The sequence below is a fragment of the Mesoplodon bidens genome, assembly GCF_964165515.1.
Source record: "Mesoplodon bidens genome assembly, chromosome: 1".
NCBI classification, from domain to species: domain Eukaryota; kingdom Metazoa; phylum Chordata; class Mammalia; order Artiodactyla; family Ziphiidae; genus Mesoplodon; species Mesoplodon bidens.
Window position 1 is genome coordinate 111,696,617 of NC_138176.1, and position 17,064 is coordinate 111,713,680.

The 17,064-nt window shown below is 43.0% G+C and overlaps 1 protein-coding gene across 1 annotated transcript in view; it reads right to left on the bottom strand.

Moving 5' to 3' along the window:
- PCNX2 (pecanex 2) overlaps window positions 1–17,064 on the bottom strand; it is a 281,381-nt gene that overhangs the window by 155,578 nt on the left and 108,739 nt on the right. The window contains exons 16-17 of the mRNA XM_081237716.1: window positions 4,920–5,029; window positions 3,224–3,320 (exon numbers count right to left, since the gene is read on the bottom strand). Of these exons, the coding sequence (XP_081093842.1) occupies window positions 3,224–3,320; window positions 4,920–5,029 (207 nt within the window). The remainder of the gene's footprint in view (window positions 1–3,223; window positions 3,321–4,919; window positions 5,030–17,064) is intronic.

Genomic DNA, 17,064 nt, shown 5'->3' on the forward strand with positions numbered 1-17,064 from the left:
ACTTATTCAGAACTTCATTTACATTTTAATAGACTGCTGTAGCTTTCTTTATTTCTGACACTACTTGTTAAAATCATTCTATTATCAACTCATATATTTTGTTGCTATCGTGAGTTCAATCATGTTTTCATTAGATCTTCTATGGTTATTTCTGATATGTTAGAATGCTCTTGTTTTTCTGATTTTTTTTGTCTCCGGTGGTATTTATGAATTCTCTTATTAATCACAGTTGACTTCAATAAACTTTTCTATGCATTCTATATGTATGTAATAATGTAATCTACACTTTTTTCTCTTTCAGGACTTAACATTAGCCAGAATTTCTAAACCACTATTCAATAAAATGAATGTTTTGTTGCCTCTTTTAATGATAAATCCATGCATGTTTAGCTAATAACTCTATTAGCTCTTAGCACACAGAATGTTTTAAATCCACTGTGGCATTTTATGTAACACTTCATGCTCCAACCCTAAAAAGAAGTTTAATAAGCCCTGATCCAACACTACACACCCAGCAGATTTAGACAGCATGGGGCTGGAAAAATCTATGTGATACAACCAATTGTTTAAAAGAAGCTGTCTGAATAATACAGATAAAAATTAATTTTGTTTGTTTGTTTGTCTCTAGATACAATGAAAGTAACAAATCTGAATGCGATAGTTAGCTAGTGGGAAGCAGCAGCATAGCACAAGGAGATCAGCTTGGTGCTTTGCGATGACCTAGCGGGGTGGGAGGGAGGCTCAAGAGGGAGGGGATATGGGGACATGTGTATGCCTATGGCTGATTCACTTTGTTGTGCAACAGAAACTAACATGGTATTGTGAAGCAATTATACTCCAATAAAGATCGATTAAAAAAAAACATTGAAAGTGATGAAAATGAGTGAGGGTACAAACGGAAAGACCATGCTAATAAGGCATATGGAAAAAGACTAACCTGGCAAACCACTAGTGGAAAGTTTATATTTTTATTAACCATTGAACGGTGGTAATAAACTTTGTGTGCATAACCTGTGTTTCTCATATAGAATAAACCCATGACAGAGCTCTGGTTATCTCCATTTCTAGATCAATGTCCCTTAAAGCACAGTCTGTGGGTCCCCTGAACAGAATCACCTGGGTGGACAGTCTCATAAATATGCAGATCCCCAGGCCCTGCCCCAGGCCAAGTGAATCAGAATAGAAGGGCTGGAAAACAGATCAAAATGTAAGGGAAGAGAGAGAGAGACAGGGAGAGAGAGAGACAAAGAGAGAATAAGAGAGCCAGAGAGAGACATAAAGAAACAAAATCAGAAACAAGGAGGGAAATTTCATCCCTGCACTATGACATAAAAGGTATTATACATCAAAATGTAAAAGCTGAACCTGAGAGCCTCATGAAAATATTATAATTAGATGAGAAGACTTTTCAGAGAGATGAACACACACATCATATTAAATCACCTACAAGTTATGTGCTCTACATGGTACAAAGCATTTCAAAGTATATTAAAACCAAGTAAGGCAACACCTAACCCATCACGGCTAATCATGCTAATGAAATGTCTGCTAGGCAAATTTCTTGTCAGATTTCATTGTAATTTATACATTATTTTTACTGCAATAAATGAGAAAGCATCTTCATCATTCATGAAATCAAGGAACATTTGTGGGGATAATTTTTTCAAATATCCATGGGAAACTCTTGGGTAGACTTCGGGCCCCCCAGGACTTTCATAGAAATCGATCTGGGAATGTGAGTTTGATCTCGTCCCTCTAAGTTTCCTGGTATAAATATTAGAGGTCAGGTTGTTGATGCTACTTTTGAATGTCAAATGTCTTCTCTGTTATCTGCCATCTCATCAGCTCTGGAAGCTTCACCTCACACCTGCTTTCAAGTGTATCTCAGCCTTTATGACACAATTACACAGTGCTGAATGTCAATTATACCTCAATGAAACTAGAAGGAAAAAATTAAATTCAGCAATTAACGAACCCTTATTCCTAGTGATTTGTGTTTTCATTCCCTGTGGTGACAGACAAGCCTCAATGCTTTAGCTTGAATTGTAACCACACTCAAAGGCACAGAGGTCTGAGTATGAATTCTTTTCAATGCTATCATGTTGGCTATGAGTCTTGCACATTGTCTCGAAATGGTGGATTGCAATTTAACTCATCTAAATTCAATGGAATGTACTGAGCATCCACTAGCACGAGGCACAGATACTGTGGAGACCAGGACAAATGAGACATGGCTCCTAGAGGTGCTTGCAATCAATAGCCCATTAACTGCTTTTCCTTTGATCTGTCATTCTTAAAAATACAGAAAAAGCATGGCTGGGAGACAGCAGACTGCTCCAACCTCAGTATTCCAATGGGACATTATGTGACCAATGAGCATTGCTTTTCAAACTATTAAGGTTTGGAAGTTGATACCAAAGAGATATACCTGCTCCAAGCCATTTCCCTGGTGAACAGAGAAATAGCGTCATTCTTTCACAACCTTTTATTTCTTTCTTCCTTCTTTTCCTCCTTCCTTCTCCTCTCCTGTGCTCCATCCAATATGGTGGCTCCTTCTGCAACATCCCAGACTTAAGTCTAAAGCCCAAGCGCCCCTCCCAAGGGATTTACAGATGTCAACCTTGAACCAAAAGACCCAGGAAAGAGTTCCCTGAGCTCAGCACAAGGCTAAGGCGAGGATGTGGAGAGGAGAGTGGTAGGGGGGTGGGCAGGGCACATCAAGAATGCAGTTTGGCTGAATTTTTTTTTTTTTTTTTTTTTTTGCGGTACGTGGGCCTCTCACTGTCATGGCCTCTCCCGTTGCGGAGCACAGACTCCGGAAGCGCAGGCTCAGCGGCCATGGCTCACGGGCCCAGCCACTCCGCGGCATGTGGGATCTTCCCAGACCGGGGCACGAACCCGTGTCCCCTGCATCGGCAGGTGGACTCTCAACCACTGTGCCACCAGGGAAGCCCTGGTTGAATGTTTAATTGACAAGCTTTTCTTCATGCCCATCCCACCTGCTGCTTGGGGCCAGCAGTGGGCGGGAATTGTGTGAAGAGGGCTCATTTGAATATCCAGGCAAACTGCATCAGTTGAGGACCAAGTGAGCACCTGTGGCAGGTGTGCACAGTATCCACCCTCCAGAGGCTCAAAGGGTCCACACTGGGAAGGCAGCTCATGGTCTATTCCACACCAAGTCAAGTGGTGCCTTTGCATACATTATACAACACAAATGTCTCACCACAGAATCTTTCATCTTCTTGGGGAGAGGGTCTGCAGCCAACTCTTCCAGATTTTGATGTAAAAACTTATGAAGCAATCTGCACTGAATAAAGGACCTGAAAATGGAAAAACACACACAGGTTTTACTTTTTAAAATATGTGCCTATTCCAAGGTTTGAGGTAAACAGCTTCACCTTAGACCTCACACTCACAAATGACAAAAGCCAGCGCTCTCTCCTTTAGATAATTCATAATAAAGAAAAAGAGGTGCATGTTCAAGTGACCACAAAGACAACGGTTGAACTTCAAATTCCATCCTGATTACAGTAAATCCCCTATATACGAACAAGTTCCGTTCCAAGAGGGTATTCCTAAGTCCAACAAAGTTAGTCTAGGTACCCAACTAACACAATCGGCTATCTAGGACTGTACTGTAATAGGTTTATAATACTTTTCACACAAATAATACATTAAAAACAGACACAAAAAATAAAGAAAACATTTTTTAATCTTCCAGTACAGTCCCTTGAAAAGTACAGTAGTCCAGGACAACAGCTGGCATACTGGGGCGGGCATCAAGTGAACAGGCAAGAAGAGGTACTGACTGGAGTGGGGAGAGGAGGTGGGAGATGGTAGAGCTGAAGGATCGTCCATCAGCAACAGGAGACGGAGGGCAAGCTGCAGTTTCGTGCACACCTGACATGACTGGACATGCGAACACACGTTTGCATCTTTGAAAGTTCGCAACTTGAAGGTTCCTGTGTAGGGGACTTACTGTAAAGCTGTTGAGGACCACAGGAGGTATCGGTACCCCCGACTGCCAACAGCTAGCTAAGCTCATGGAGATTCTCTATTTTGGCCAGACCAAAATACAGTACAATATTTGATAAGAAAATTTGTACCATCAACATTTAACCTTTCCCCATTTTCCACGCCTTTCACCTTGCTGTACCTGACAGCCTAAAATTATAATTTTTCTGCCCCCCCAACAGTTATGGTTATCTTAAGTCAATATCTCCCGTTAAGTGTGGAGAAATTACATGAGATGACTGATTGACTAACTGGATTGATTGACTGGTCCCTGAAACTATGGCATCACATAAAGGGTTTTCAGTTCCAAAGTGCATATTTATCAAAAACCTGAAAGATAACAAATAAAGGGAAGATTGGAAAGCATATTTTCAAGGGACTATGCGTTATTATTAAATGCCTTTTAAAACTCTGGCACACACTTCACTTTAAATCCAGAGGGCACTGCCATACTAAGAACAAAAAACAACAGAACAAAACTTTTCCTTTCAGAGATGCCAGTCTAGTCTCCCCAGGGTAGCTGCCTGGCATAAAGGCAGCGATGCCACTTTGTGGACCCAGAGAGGGTACTTGTGAAGGTTGGTGCTTCTCGTATGACTCACCAAGGCAAAGTCAAAGACAGTGCTTGGGTGCAAGAGGCCATCTGTTCCTGGCCTTGCGAATTTCACTCCAAAAGCACCAGAGCAAAGGTTAAATGTGCTCTAGAACTTGACCCCTGATTTTCATTCATTTCTGGTCAGTCCTGCATTTCTCCCACCATCGCCCAGGGACCAGCTGGTTTAATGGGAAAGAGTCCAAGCACCATGTGCAGTGGATGAGAGAGCAAGGCTGCAGGACCAGGGGACGGCTGTGTGTGTGTGTGTGTGTGTGTTTCTGTGTGTGGTGTGTGTGTCTGTGTTACTCACAGGAGCACAGAGGGGTCGCTGCTCTGTCTGCTCAGATGGTAGGAAAGCGCAACCAAGAGGCCACAGAAGGCAGAAAACAGGGCTGGGATGTGCTGCGTGCTCCAGGGTTCCTGAGCAAAAGATCAGAGAGCCAAGTCACTCTACGCCTGGGTGCAAAAGAGCAGGATCGCATTCTAGAAAACGCTTAGCAGGTGTCCCTGAGGTCCAGCTGGATGGACGTGGTGCCCTGTGATGACTCCTGCCAATGGGCATCCAAGCACCTGATGGCTCCCCAGAAACCTAGCCTGTGAATGTACAAGCATGGATTTTGACAAGGGATTGGCTATGGGGGGGGTCACATTTGAAACAAATTGTGCATATTTATGAAAATACATTAACTTCACCTTTTCTGAAATTCAGTTTAGGATTTTTATAAGATGTAGCATTAAACATGTGTTGCCTCTTTTGAATTAAATATAATACTTAATAATGACATAAAAATTGTATTTCTTAATGTTTATTTATTCAAAAGGTAGTAGACAGGGCTTCCCTGGTGGCGCAGTGGTTGAGAGTCCGCCTGCCGATGCAGGGGACATGGGTTCATGCCCCGGTCCGGGAAGATCCCACATGCCTCGGAGCGGCTGGGCCCGTGAGCCATGGCTGCTGAGCCTGCGTGTCCGGAGCCTGTGCTCCGCAACGGGAGAGGCCACAGCAGTGAGAGGCCCGCATACCGCAAAAAAAATAATAATAATTAAAATAATAAAATGCAAAGGCCCCCTCACCCCATTACCCTGGAAAACCATGGTGCTCTCTTCTCTCCTTCAGTGCCCGGCAGCCTTGCAAGAGGCTCCTCACCAGCCAGTGCATCTGTCACATGGGGCAGCCCCTCCCCCGCGGGTACAGCACCTCCTCACAGCATGGGCTTCAAGCTGGGCAGACCTGGATTTGAATCCTGGTCCTGCCAGGGATGAGCTGTGTGGCCTTGGCTAAGTTACTTAACATCTCTGAGCACTGTGTTAGTTTCCTCTTCTTTAGAAAGGGAAAATAATACATAGGTAGGGGTTGCTGCAAGGGTACTTTTCTGTATGCTGGGCCATTTTTTTAAGCTTTTGGTATGAGACGTTCAATGCAGCCCCTTCTTGGTGACTGGTACCCAGGGCTCTGGGCCAGACTGTCCTGGGCTGTTTCCTGTCTGTCATCCCCACAGTCAGCTGGTCCTAATGTGTTACTGATGCATCTTTCAATGCATCTCCAATTTGTCCCTTCCTTTCATTGCATCGTACTGGGTCAGGCATCCACTGCCTTGTTCCCGGGGCTACTGTTAATAGCTTCATAGTGGGAAGATCTATGCAATCTCCATATCCCTCCCCACTCCACAGACTCCACGATTCACCCTCCACATTACAAAAGAGTGGTCCTCCTCCCATAAAAGGCAAATCAATCACGATTGCCCTTCACTCAGTATTTTTCAGTGATTCCTCATTGCCTACCGAAAAAATCTACTCCACAGGAAGCTAGCTAAGCCAATTAGGATCCAGCCCTAGTTCAACTTTTCAGCCTCCTTCTGCACATTTAGTAGATGCACAGCAGCAAAACCATAAAGATGTGTTGCTTCCTGGCCCCCCTGCCTTTGCACACAAAGCTGCATCTGCCCAGAGAGCTCTTCCACTCTGACCCCAGTCCACTCCCCTCTGCCTGGTGAACTCCTACCCATGCTTCAGTGCCCAGTATAAGAAGTCCCACCTGCCTGGTGCTGTCTCCCTGATTTCCCAGGCAGATAGAAGCTCTCCCCTAGCATCAGAACCATCGTTAAACACGTTTACTTCAGCATTTAAGATATCTCACTCCTGTTATGGGCATGGGTAGGACTTGCCCCCTCTGGACTCCCTGCGGAGGGGCAGTTTGCATCTCTTCCCTGTACTTGGCACCAATGTTAGCACATCAACCTATCCTTGAGAGAATGAGGTTTCAGTTTTCATGATTACACCAGTCCGTCTTCTATGACCTGTGTGGAAAAAAATGTTTTAGCAAGAAAAGAGGGTGAAGAAATTAAGTAGCTTAGATCAAATGTGGATCAGGCAGTGAAATGTCACAGAAATGATTAGACTATTAGAGGGAAGGTATCTCATGACCTGAAAACTATTTTTTTCATTCAAATAGCACCCCCAATAACAGACAATTTACTCTGGAACTTGGGAATTCTATTGTTTCTTGAAAGTTCATTCATGAAACATTTATTGGCCACTTGCTATGTGTCAGGCACCAAGGAGCACACCTCTGAGGAGGACAGCACAGGTGTCTGGGGAGGGAAGAACATAAGTAATTGTAATAAAGTGTGACAGGTGATGGACGGTGAGGTGCCTGGTGCTGGGTGCTCACCAGGCAGGAAGCAAAGGCTCCAGTGAGTCCAGGGGTTGGCGTTTAAGTGGAGCCCCGCATAGAAGAAATGTGGAGAACAAGGTCCTTCCCCTGCAGGGGCTTCTCGAGGACCAAGCTGGGCTCTGGGGTGCTGTGGGTGGATGGAGCTGACCCCAGCCATCCTCGCGTCTGCTCCTCCTCCCCCTGCCCCGGACGCCCACCTGCAGCTTCTTCCCTTTCATTTCATACTTGGCTGTTACAAAAACACAGCCAAAAAGCTTTCCAAAAGAGAAAAACCTGCTAAATGCTATTTCCTCCCACTGATTCCTCTGCATTTGCCTCTGTTGCATGTTTAATACATAATTTTGTGAAGACAGAGGGCTTCCTTTTACATGCAGCCCATAAAAAAATGCAAACACTAGAAAAAAATCACTATGAGAAGGATTTAGTAACCATGACCATGGAAATAATGGTCCCTGCACGGAACAAAGAAAAAGTCAGGGGAATATGCATCGGTGGAAGTGAATTCCAGGCTCATCACTTCCTGGAATGAATGATTCTGTGGAAGCGACTTAACTTCTTTCTCATTGGCTCAGCTTCTGCTTCTGTAAAAAAGGTGACAATGACACTCTTCTTGAAATATTGCTGCAATGCCTTGATGAGATTTGAAATGGCCTTGCACACTGCAAAGCAGTATGTCAATGTTAGTTTTTTATTAATTGGAAAAGGAAGAGCGCCCAGGATGGACGGTCTTTGCAGAGAATAAATTAAAGCCAAACTAAATATATTTAAATAATTAAGTTTACCTACTTTGATTCACCCAACACCCCTTATCTAATTCTTCTCTCATTTATTCTCTACTTAATTAAATCTCTGCAGTACAAACGTGAAAGGGCAGCTACCCCTCCTAGTACTGAGGGACCCTCCCTCTTTACCTACTAAAATAGCAGTTGGTAGAAAAGGGAACAGGAGGTAAAAATATCTAACGGAAAACAGATATTTTCCCATTGGGGTTAGAGGAGAGGGACGTTGTCCCCCTTCCTTCTACTTCCCAGCATTTATCTCTGCTTGTGACTACAGATCTGTATAAAGATTGTGTGATTAACCCATGATCGTTCTTCCACTGGTCAAGCCCGTTGACAGCAGGGACTCATCTGTTTCACCCCAGTGAATTCTGAGCACCCTGTGCAGGGTCCAGGCCCTGAAAGGCCCTTACTAAATATGTATGGAACTGATGCCCTGGATTTGAGCACCCATTACTGCCTTACTCTAAGATGCAGACCTAAGAAGGGAACCGCATAGATCATTTTATTTAGGTATCTTCAAGACACAGAAGGTTGGTCTTTCCCAGTGCAGAGCAGTAGTTAAAAGCATGGGCTCTGGCTAGGACTGCCAGCTTCAATCCCAACTCTGCTGATTATTAGCACAAAGATACTACACCAGCTTTTAAGCCTCAGTTTCCTTATCTTAGATAATACCGCTTAGGGTTGGTGTAAATATTATATGAAATATTGTGTGTAAAATACTTAGTAGCCAGTCTAAAATGCTCAATAAATGTTTGATATGACTATATGCTTTACTAAGATACTGTCTCAGTTGATTCAGGCTGCTATAACAAAATATCAAAGACATATGATATCATAAACAGCAGAAATGTACTGCTCACAGTCCTGGAGGCTGGGAAGGCCAAGATAAGGTGCCAGCAAATTTGATGTCTGGTGAGAATCCACCTTCTGGTTCACAGCTGGCATATCTTCATATAATGGAAGGGGCGAGGGTGTTTTTCTGGCCTGTTTCAGAAGGGCACTAATACCAACCACGAGGGTGCCATCCTCATGACCCAATCACCTTCCAAAGGCCCCACCTCTCAATACTATCACCTTTCGTGTTAGGATTTCAACATATGAATTTAGGGGAACACAAACATTCAGACCAGAGCAGATACATAAGAGGACTGAGGACTGCAACAAAATCACATTTCCTGAAAAGAATTAGAATTGACCTTTAGTATGGTCCTTCTCTGAGAGTCCAAGAGAAAAACAATGATTTCTGTAGATTCCTTATATCCTTCTGTTTGTGTACTACAGACAGAAAATAAGAAAACAGGAAGTCTTCTACAAAATGCAAATCTGACCTTGCCAAGATATGATATTATGTCAAGGTGCACAATCTGAACTGACAGACCTTAAGTTCTCATTTGTTATTTTAATCTGTTGCATTCCTTCTGGTGTCTGTCCTGTATTAGTAAATGTCTACATTCATCCTTCCATACATGTAATTTCTTTGAGCATAACCAATAGCTTCAAGATAAATTGTTAGACATGAATGAACAGCACTGTGGCCGCAGGGACAGGACAGAAGGAATGAATACTTTCTTCAACAATGTAAAAGTGAGGTGACGCCAGAATGGCATACTTCTTCTTCCAAGAAGAAGAGTGGGGTGAAGGATTGCAAGGAATCCATATTCCAGGTATGGCTTTGTGTGTTTTCTCCCTCAACCTCAGATCTTCACACAACTCTTTCTTAGAAAGAACTGGGGCTCACCTGAGCTTGGGCAGACTGTAAAAAGGCCGACCACCAGGATCTTCTTAGGCTTACTACTGGAAATACCCTCAAGCTCCAAGTTCTTAACACTGTTCATTTTTTCAACAGATACAGTTACATAATATATAAAATAGGAGGCAAATTTCTCAGGGAAGCAAGGATAGGAAGGACTATTTGGATAGACACATGAGTTATTTTTTTGTGTTTAGAATGCCAAAGTTTGCAAAACCATGCTATCTTCAGGAAAGATTATTTTAGATTTGGAAGAGATCTCATAACTGAGCCAACCTCACCCCTTGACCAAATTATTGGTCAACTAAGAAGACAGGGAGAATGGAAAAGACTTACCAAAGGTGGCAAGACAGACCAAGCCCTGGTTCAGTGCCCTGTATCTTACACCACCCTAAATACATGTACAGTTCACCGTGCACAGTATGTGGACATCTCATGACTTTCCATTTAAAAGGCTTGGCGCAGTGGTTAAGAATCCGCCTGCCAATGCAGGGGACACGGGTTCAATCCCTAGTCCAGGAAGATCCCACATGCTGCAGAGCAACTAAGCCTGTGCACTGCAACTACTGAGACTGAACTCTACAGCCTGTGAGCCACAACTACTGAACCCACGCGCCCCAACTACTAAGCCCGTGTGCTGCAACTACTGAAGCTCACGCACCTAGAGCCCATGCTCTGCAACAAGAGAAGCCACTGCAATGAGAAGCCCGTGCACCACAATGAAGAGTAGCCCCCCTGCTCGCCGCAACTAGTGAAAGCCCTCATGCAGCCATGAAGACCCAACACGGCCAAAATAAATAAATAAATAATAAATAAATAAAAATAAAAAGGCTTGGGATCACTATAAATTAGAAGTTTCCAGCTTTACAGGCTGTTTCATTCATGTATCATCCCCCATTCAATAGTGCTGGACATCTTTTCAGTTAACTGCCTGTGTTGGGATTTGTTGTAACACATGGTAGGGTGATAGTCCAGAGGAAGAAGTCATCTGAGAGGAGCTCAGAGGAAGCTCCATGAAGGACTGAGTAAGGAGCTGGATTGTAAAAATGATTGGGAATGAACTTGGGAAGACCATATTCCAAGTCATGCAAGGGTAAAATGCTTCGATGCTGCATGACCCTGCATTCAAGCATGGCCTGGATATGATGGGTACGGCTGGGTGCAATTCTAAAGGTACCACTGTTAAGCATATAGATATATAGATAAAAGAATGGGAAATAGTTAAGCATGAAGAAACACTGAAAGGAAATGACCTTTATGCTTTATCAACCCGTAATTTTCTGCACTGGGAAGAGAGGTGGCTGGGTGCCATCGACTCTGAAGTTAAAACTAAAGGAAATAAGCTTCAACATCGGCAAGGGAATCTGGATGTAATTTAAGGAAGAACTTCCTGACATTGATGATTCAATAAAGTACAATCAGGAAAACATTAGCATTTCCTTTTCCCAAATTATTTCAAAACACGAGCTCACCTGAGAAAGAAGGAAGGAAGAGAAACTTGATGAAAGCTTTTCTCCTTACGCTTTCATTGTGTAGGAACATATTATTGTTTTAACATCTCTGCAATTTAACACACACACAACTAAATAAACAAACTGAGAACAAGAAGGAACTCTTCAGAATCATTTTACAGAATTAAGATTTGGGGGGGTGGGAAACACAGCAAGATAAAATGGCTTTGTCCCTTTTTTCCATTCCTTTCTCCTTAATCTCCCAATCCCTCTCCAGGCTGTTCAGTCCTAAGTCACCCCACCTGCATCCCCCTCCAGGGCCTAAGCCTGTCTCCCTGCCCAGGCCCTGCACAGGAGGCAAACCTGTAAAAGACCAACAGGGAGAGCCTTCCCTGGTGGCGCAGTGGATAAGAGTCCTCGTGCCAACACAGGGGACTGGATTCAAGCCCTGGTCTGGGAAGATCCCACATGCCACTGAGCAATTAAGCCCGTGTGCCACAACTACTGAGCTTGTGCTCTAGAGCCCAGGAGCCACAACTACTGAGCTCGCAAGCCACAACTACTGAGCCCATGTGCCACAACCACTGAGCCCGCAAGCCACAACTACTGAGCTCGCAAGCCACAACTACTGAGCCCATGTGCCACAACTACTGAGCCCGCAAGCCACAACTACTGAGCCTGCAAGCCACAACTACTGAGCCCACGTGCCACAACCACTGAGCCCGTGAGCCACAACTACTGAGTCTACATGCCATAACTACTGAGCCCACATGCCGCAACTACTTAGCCCACGAGCCGCAACTACTGAGCCCGTGTGCCACAACTACTGAGCCTGCGCTCTAGAGACCGCGAGCCACAACCACTGAGCCCACATGCCACAATCACTGAGCCCGCAAGCCACAACTACTGAGTCCGCATACCATAACTACTGAGCCCATATGCTGCAACTACTTAGTCCATGAGCTGCAACTACTGAGCCCACGTGCCACAACTACTGAGCCCATGTGCCGCAACTACTGAGCCCACGAGCTGCAACTACTGAAGCCCGCGAGCCTAGAACCCACACTCTGCAACAAGAGAAGGCACTGCAATGAGAAGCCTGTGCACTGCAACGAAGAGTAGCCCCCGCCTGCCACAACTAGAGAAAGCCCATGCACAGCAATGAGGACCCAACACAGCCAAAAATAAGTAAAATTAAATATTTTTTTAAAAAAAGACCAACAGGGAAGTTGATGAGACTTTCCACAGCCGCAGAAGCACCTAGGAAACTTCTAGCAGGAGTTGAGCTTGTTGAGTCAGAAATACAGTAAAAAAATGCATTTGAGGATGTTTTTATTTTAATTTTTATTTTGGGATAAAGAAGAAAATGTTGACACTTGAGGAAGAAGAGAACCACTGACCTGAAGAGAGATTTTGAAACAAAATGATCAAATGCACTGGGTGTCTTATCTGAAAGGTTTAGTTCAGTGCTCAGTCTCATTTCTGCAAAGAGAAGCAGAAAGGAAGAGAGGAAGTACTGACTGACATTTCTAGTGGATTTTTTAAAAGAACTTTCATATTTGAAACATCCATGTATTGACATTAGTCTTGAATTTTATTATATACATATAATTTATTTATTCAGACACATATGCACACAAATACATATTTTATTTTTAGAGAGAGATAAGGTTTTAAACAATCTATCACCCACTGATAATGAGTGTATACCATGTGACAGTTTGCTTAAAATTAACATCCCTAATTGCTTTGAGAGGCGTCTCATGGGTCCCTGAGTTGGGAGTGATGTGGATAGATGAGTGCTGGCCTCATAAAACTCCCACAGGTTTTGAAATATTTTTATGAGGTAGAAATAAAACTGTCTAATAGTCCTACAATTCTGTGGTAGATTTCATATGCATTTGGGAATTATTTTGATGAAAATACACAGGGAAGTTCAGCTTTGTATAAAAGTACTTTCTGAAGAGAATCCTAGTTTCAGCATTTTTTTCCTTCAAAATTTTAGACATCTCTATAATGGAATTTACAGGGCAAACTAACTGAGGGTTTGGTTATAAAGGGAATGCAAATGGACCAAGTTCTCACTTTGCTATGCCCTTCATATCAGATTCACACACTTTCTTTTAAGGGAAAAGCAATGGATTTTTCTGAGCCCATTAAATATCCAGGCATTTCTGAATCCAGGTTTCCATACACCCTAAAATAAGATCTAGATAATATCACTTTCTCTCTGATATAAGTCCTACTTCTAGGATTATTTTGACATGAATCTTATACTTAAGTAAAAGGAGATCTGTGCCCTTGAAGTTCCAGAACTCAGCAAGATCAGATGCGTCTCCCAGTCTTATACTCTGTACTCTGTTCATAGTTCACGACCATGGGTCACCATGCGGCCGGCCGGCACTTGCAAACATGCACTGGGCACCCTCGAGGCTCCCCAGCACCCAGTGCTCATCCTGTAGCGGCCCCAGCTGACACTCCTGGTAGACCCTAGACACCCAGAGGGGCAGCCCCATGGCCTATCACTGAGCCTAATTCACAGCAGTCAGTCAATATGTGTTCAGTAAATAAACGAATGATCAGGGTAACAGATATGATGAATAAGACTTCACTGTCTACTAAAAGTAGGTTTTCCTTACCTCATACTCTTCTTACATTTTGGTGAAAAAGCAGCATACGCTTATGATTCAAGACTATTTTACTGGGAATTCCCTGGTGGTCCAGTGGTTAGGATGCCACGCTTCCACTACAGGGGGCACGGGTTCAATCCCTGGTCGGGGAACTAAGACCCCTCGTGCCATATGGTGCAGCCAGTGAAATAAAATAAAATAAAATAACTAAAATGCTAGATTAAAAAAAGACTGTTTTACTTTTTGGAATAGGTATCGGGGGAAAATTAGCTCATTCACTAGCAAGAAAGCCTTACAGGTACCATCCGAACCTACCTGATAGGCACCATCCAACATAGATAAATATAGATAAATAAGTGCAGGCGCGCGCACACACACATACACACACACACACGAACTTTTTGGAAAATACTGACATTTACTTTCTTCCCATAGCCTTCTTCTCAGTTATCTGCATTTACTCAATTCAAAGTTTATAGAGCATCTATTATGTAACACTGGACTTTTAGCAGAATATGAAAAGAAGCATATATAAACCATAGTCATGACCTTCAGAAGTTCATGATGAAACTGGGGGTGAAGAAAAGTACACACAAAGAACAACAACAGTAATAGTACCAATGTATCAAGCAACGGCTTGACTGGCCACTTTACATGCACTGTCACATTCAGATTATAGCAAACCTTAAAGGCAGGGATCGCTCATTTTAAATATGAGGAAACAGAGGCCTTTACTGTACTAGTTATCATGGGAGTATCTATTTCCCACAGAACTGATTATATTCAGGATAAATAAGTAGTGACATGAACACCAAAAGGACAATATTGCCCATGGACTTTGGAAGGAAGATAAACTTCTGCTGGCATGGCTAGGACAAGCATAGTCCTCCATCTCTACCAGGACCACCACTGCTCATACTGCAGGCCTGGAATTCTCTTGTCCACCCAACTTCCCCACTCCAAATTGGACAGCCACTGAATCCTACCAATATTGATTTCACTACATTTCTTGGATTTGACTCTTTCAAACTCTGTGCTTCCTACCCAAACCTGACTCCAGATCTTACTTTACTCAGCAATTGCAATTCCATTTTGAACAACTGAGGTATCATTCTTCCTGGTTTTCCCCCAAATCAGTGTCCACTGCCACTGTCAAAGGCATCCAACTCTAGCTTGAGGATCCTGACAATCCAGCGTTAACTGGGTTTGGAGATCAATGACATGCGTTTAACTTTCTAGGAAGGGAACGTGACAGAAAGTACTCACCGCCCTTCTGACATCCATCTGCCCTTCTTCCCCACCAGTCATCGCTGCCTTACTAGCTGTTCAGGCAGCTAAAAGACTTGTAATTCCCATCCCCTTGCAGCTAGAAGTGACATGGTTCTAGCCATAAAATATAATCTGGAGTCTAGTGTAATAAAAGTGAATTAAAACTTGGATTTCGTTTTCAGGCGTATCACCATTAGCGTCATCACCATTATGTTCATCAACATCATCACCATCAACTAAGAATGCTAATAATAATTTCCACTTGTATTTGTTTTCTACGGCAGTGTAACAAATCGCCAAAAACAGTGGCTTAAACAACACAAAGTATGATCTCACAGTGTCCTGCCTCAGCCATCTGGGCGTGACCGCCTCCTCTGCTCGGGGTCTCACCAGGCTGGATTCACGGTGTTGCCCAGGGCTGCAGTCTTACCTGAGCCTTGAATCCTCTTCCAACCTCACTTCTGGCTGGCAGAATTCAGTTTCTTGCAGCTATAGGACTGAATTTTCTTGCTGGCTTTGCTGGGATCTGCTCCAGATCTGAGAGGCCATCCTTATGACGTGTGGTCCTCTCCATAGGCTATTTGCAACACAGCTGTTTACTTCTTCAAGGCCACGGGGATGGTGTCTGCTATTTCTTCTGTCTCTGACCTCTAGTCCTTCTTTTAAAGGGCTTGTCTGATTAGGTCAGACCCATCCAGATAATCTCTCTTTTGATTGACTTAAAGCTAACTGATTAGGGACCTTAATTACACCTCAAAATCCTTCCACCTTTGCCAGATGATGTAACCTAATTACAAGAGGGACACCCTATCATACTCATGGGTCCTGCCCACGCTCAAGGGGCAGAAATTACACAGGGGCTGGAGTCTTGGGGCAATTTCAGAATCCTGCGCACCACACCATTTAATGAAAACCCTTGAGTTAGACACTTTATATATATTATCAATTTAATTTCATTCACTTCTGACAACATTCATATGAAGTAGGTATTACTAATCCATTTCACAATTGAAAAAAAAAAAAAAAACGTGAATTAGCCATGTGCCCTTAGGCAAATAACGTCAGCACTCTGTGCTCACGTTCACCACTGGAATATAGAAATGCTATTATCTTCCTTATGTATTACATGGAGCTATAATAAAGGGCAAATGAGAAAACACTTGGGAAATTATTCTGAAAATTAAAGTACCATCGATCTGCAAGGTATCTTATATGCCTGTGAACGGTTCTTTTGCCTAGAAAAATATATTTATACTTCAAATGTGCTAGGGAGGATGGCACAGAAGTGAGATTTTTGAAAAGATACAGGATCTGGGATCTGCGATGTGTGACGTTAACTCACTTAATCGCTCTCTGGACCTCCACTTCCTCATTTTAAGTAATAAAACGAAGGCTTTGGGACAGGGGATATGTAAGGTCTATTTCAGAACTAAAACTATTCTAGAACTATGAGTTTGTTTTATATTTATATTAGATTTTAAGACCTGAATGCATGAGAAATGCCATTGTTTTAGCTGCAACCCTGTAGTACCTAGAAGAATATGGGAAAAACTCTCCCATAGCAGTTGTTAATGATGCTTGGGAAACATTAAATTATAATAATTTACCTCAACCTCTGGATGCCCTTGCCATCAATAAAATAGAATCTCTTTATAAGGGATAATAAGCAATAGAAATCATGGTTTATCCAGACATATAGAAAGCCCAGCTAATTAACTACTGAGCCATTTCTCTAGGGAGCAAATATTCTGGTTATTTCTGTACATCACTTGACAGTGATGTAGTAGTTAAGTAGTTAAGTCAATGAGGGAGTCCATTTACACGTTACTTGCTACCATCTTGGATGAGTCAAAAAGAATAAGAAATTAAAAGAGGAGTAAAATTTCTTCCCCTAATTAATAT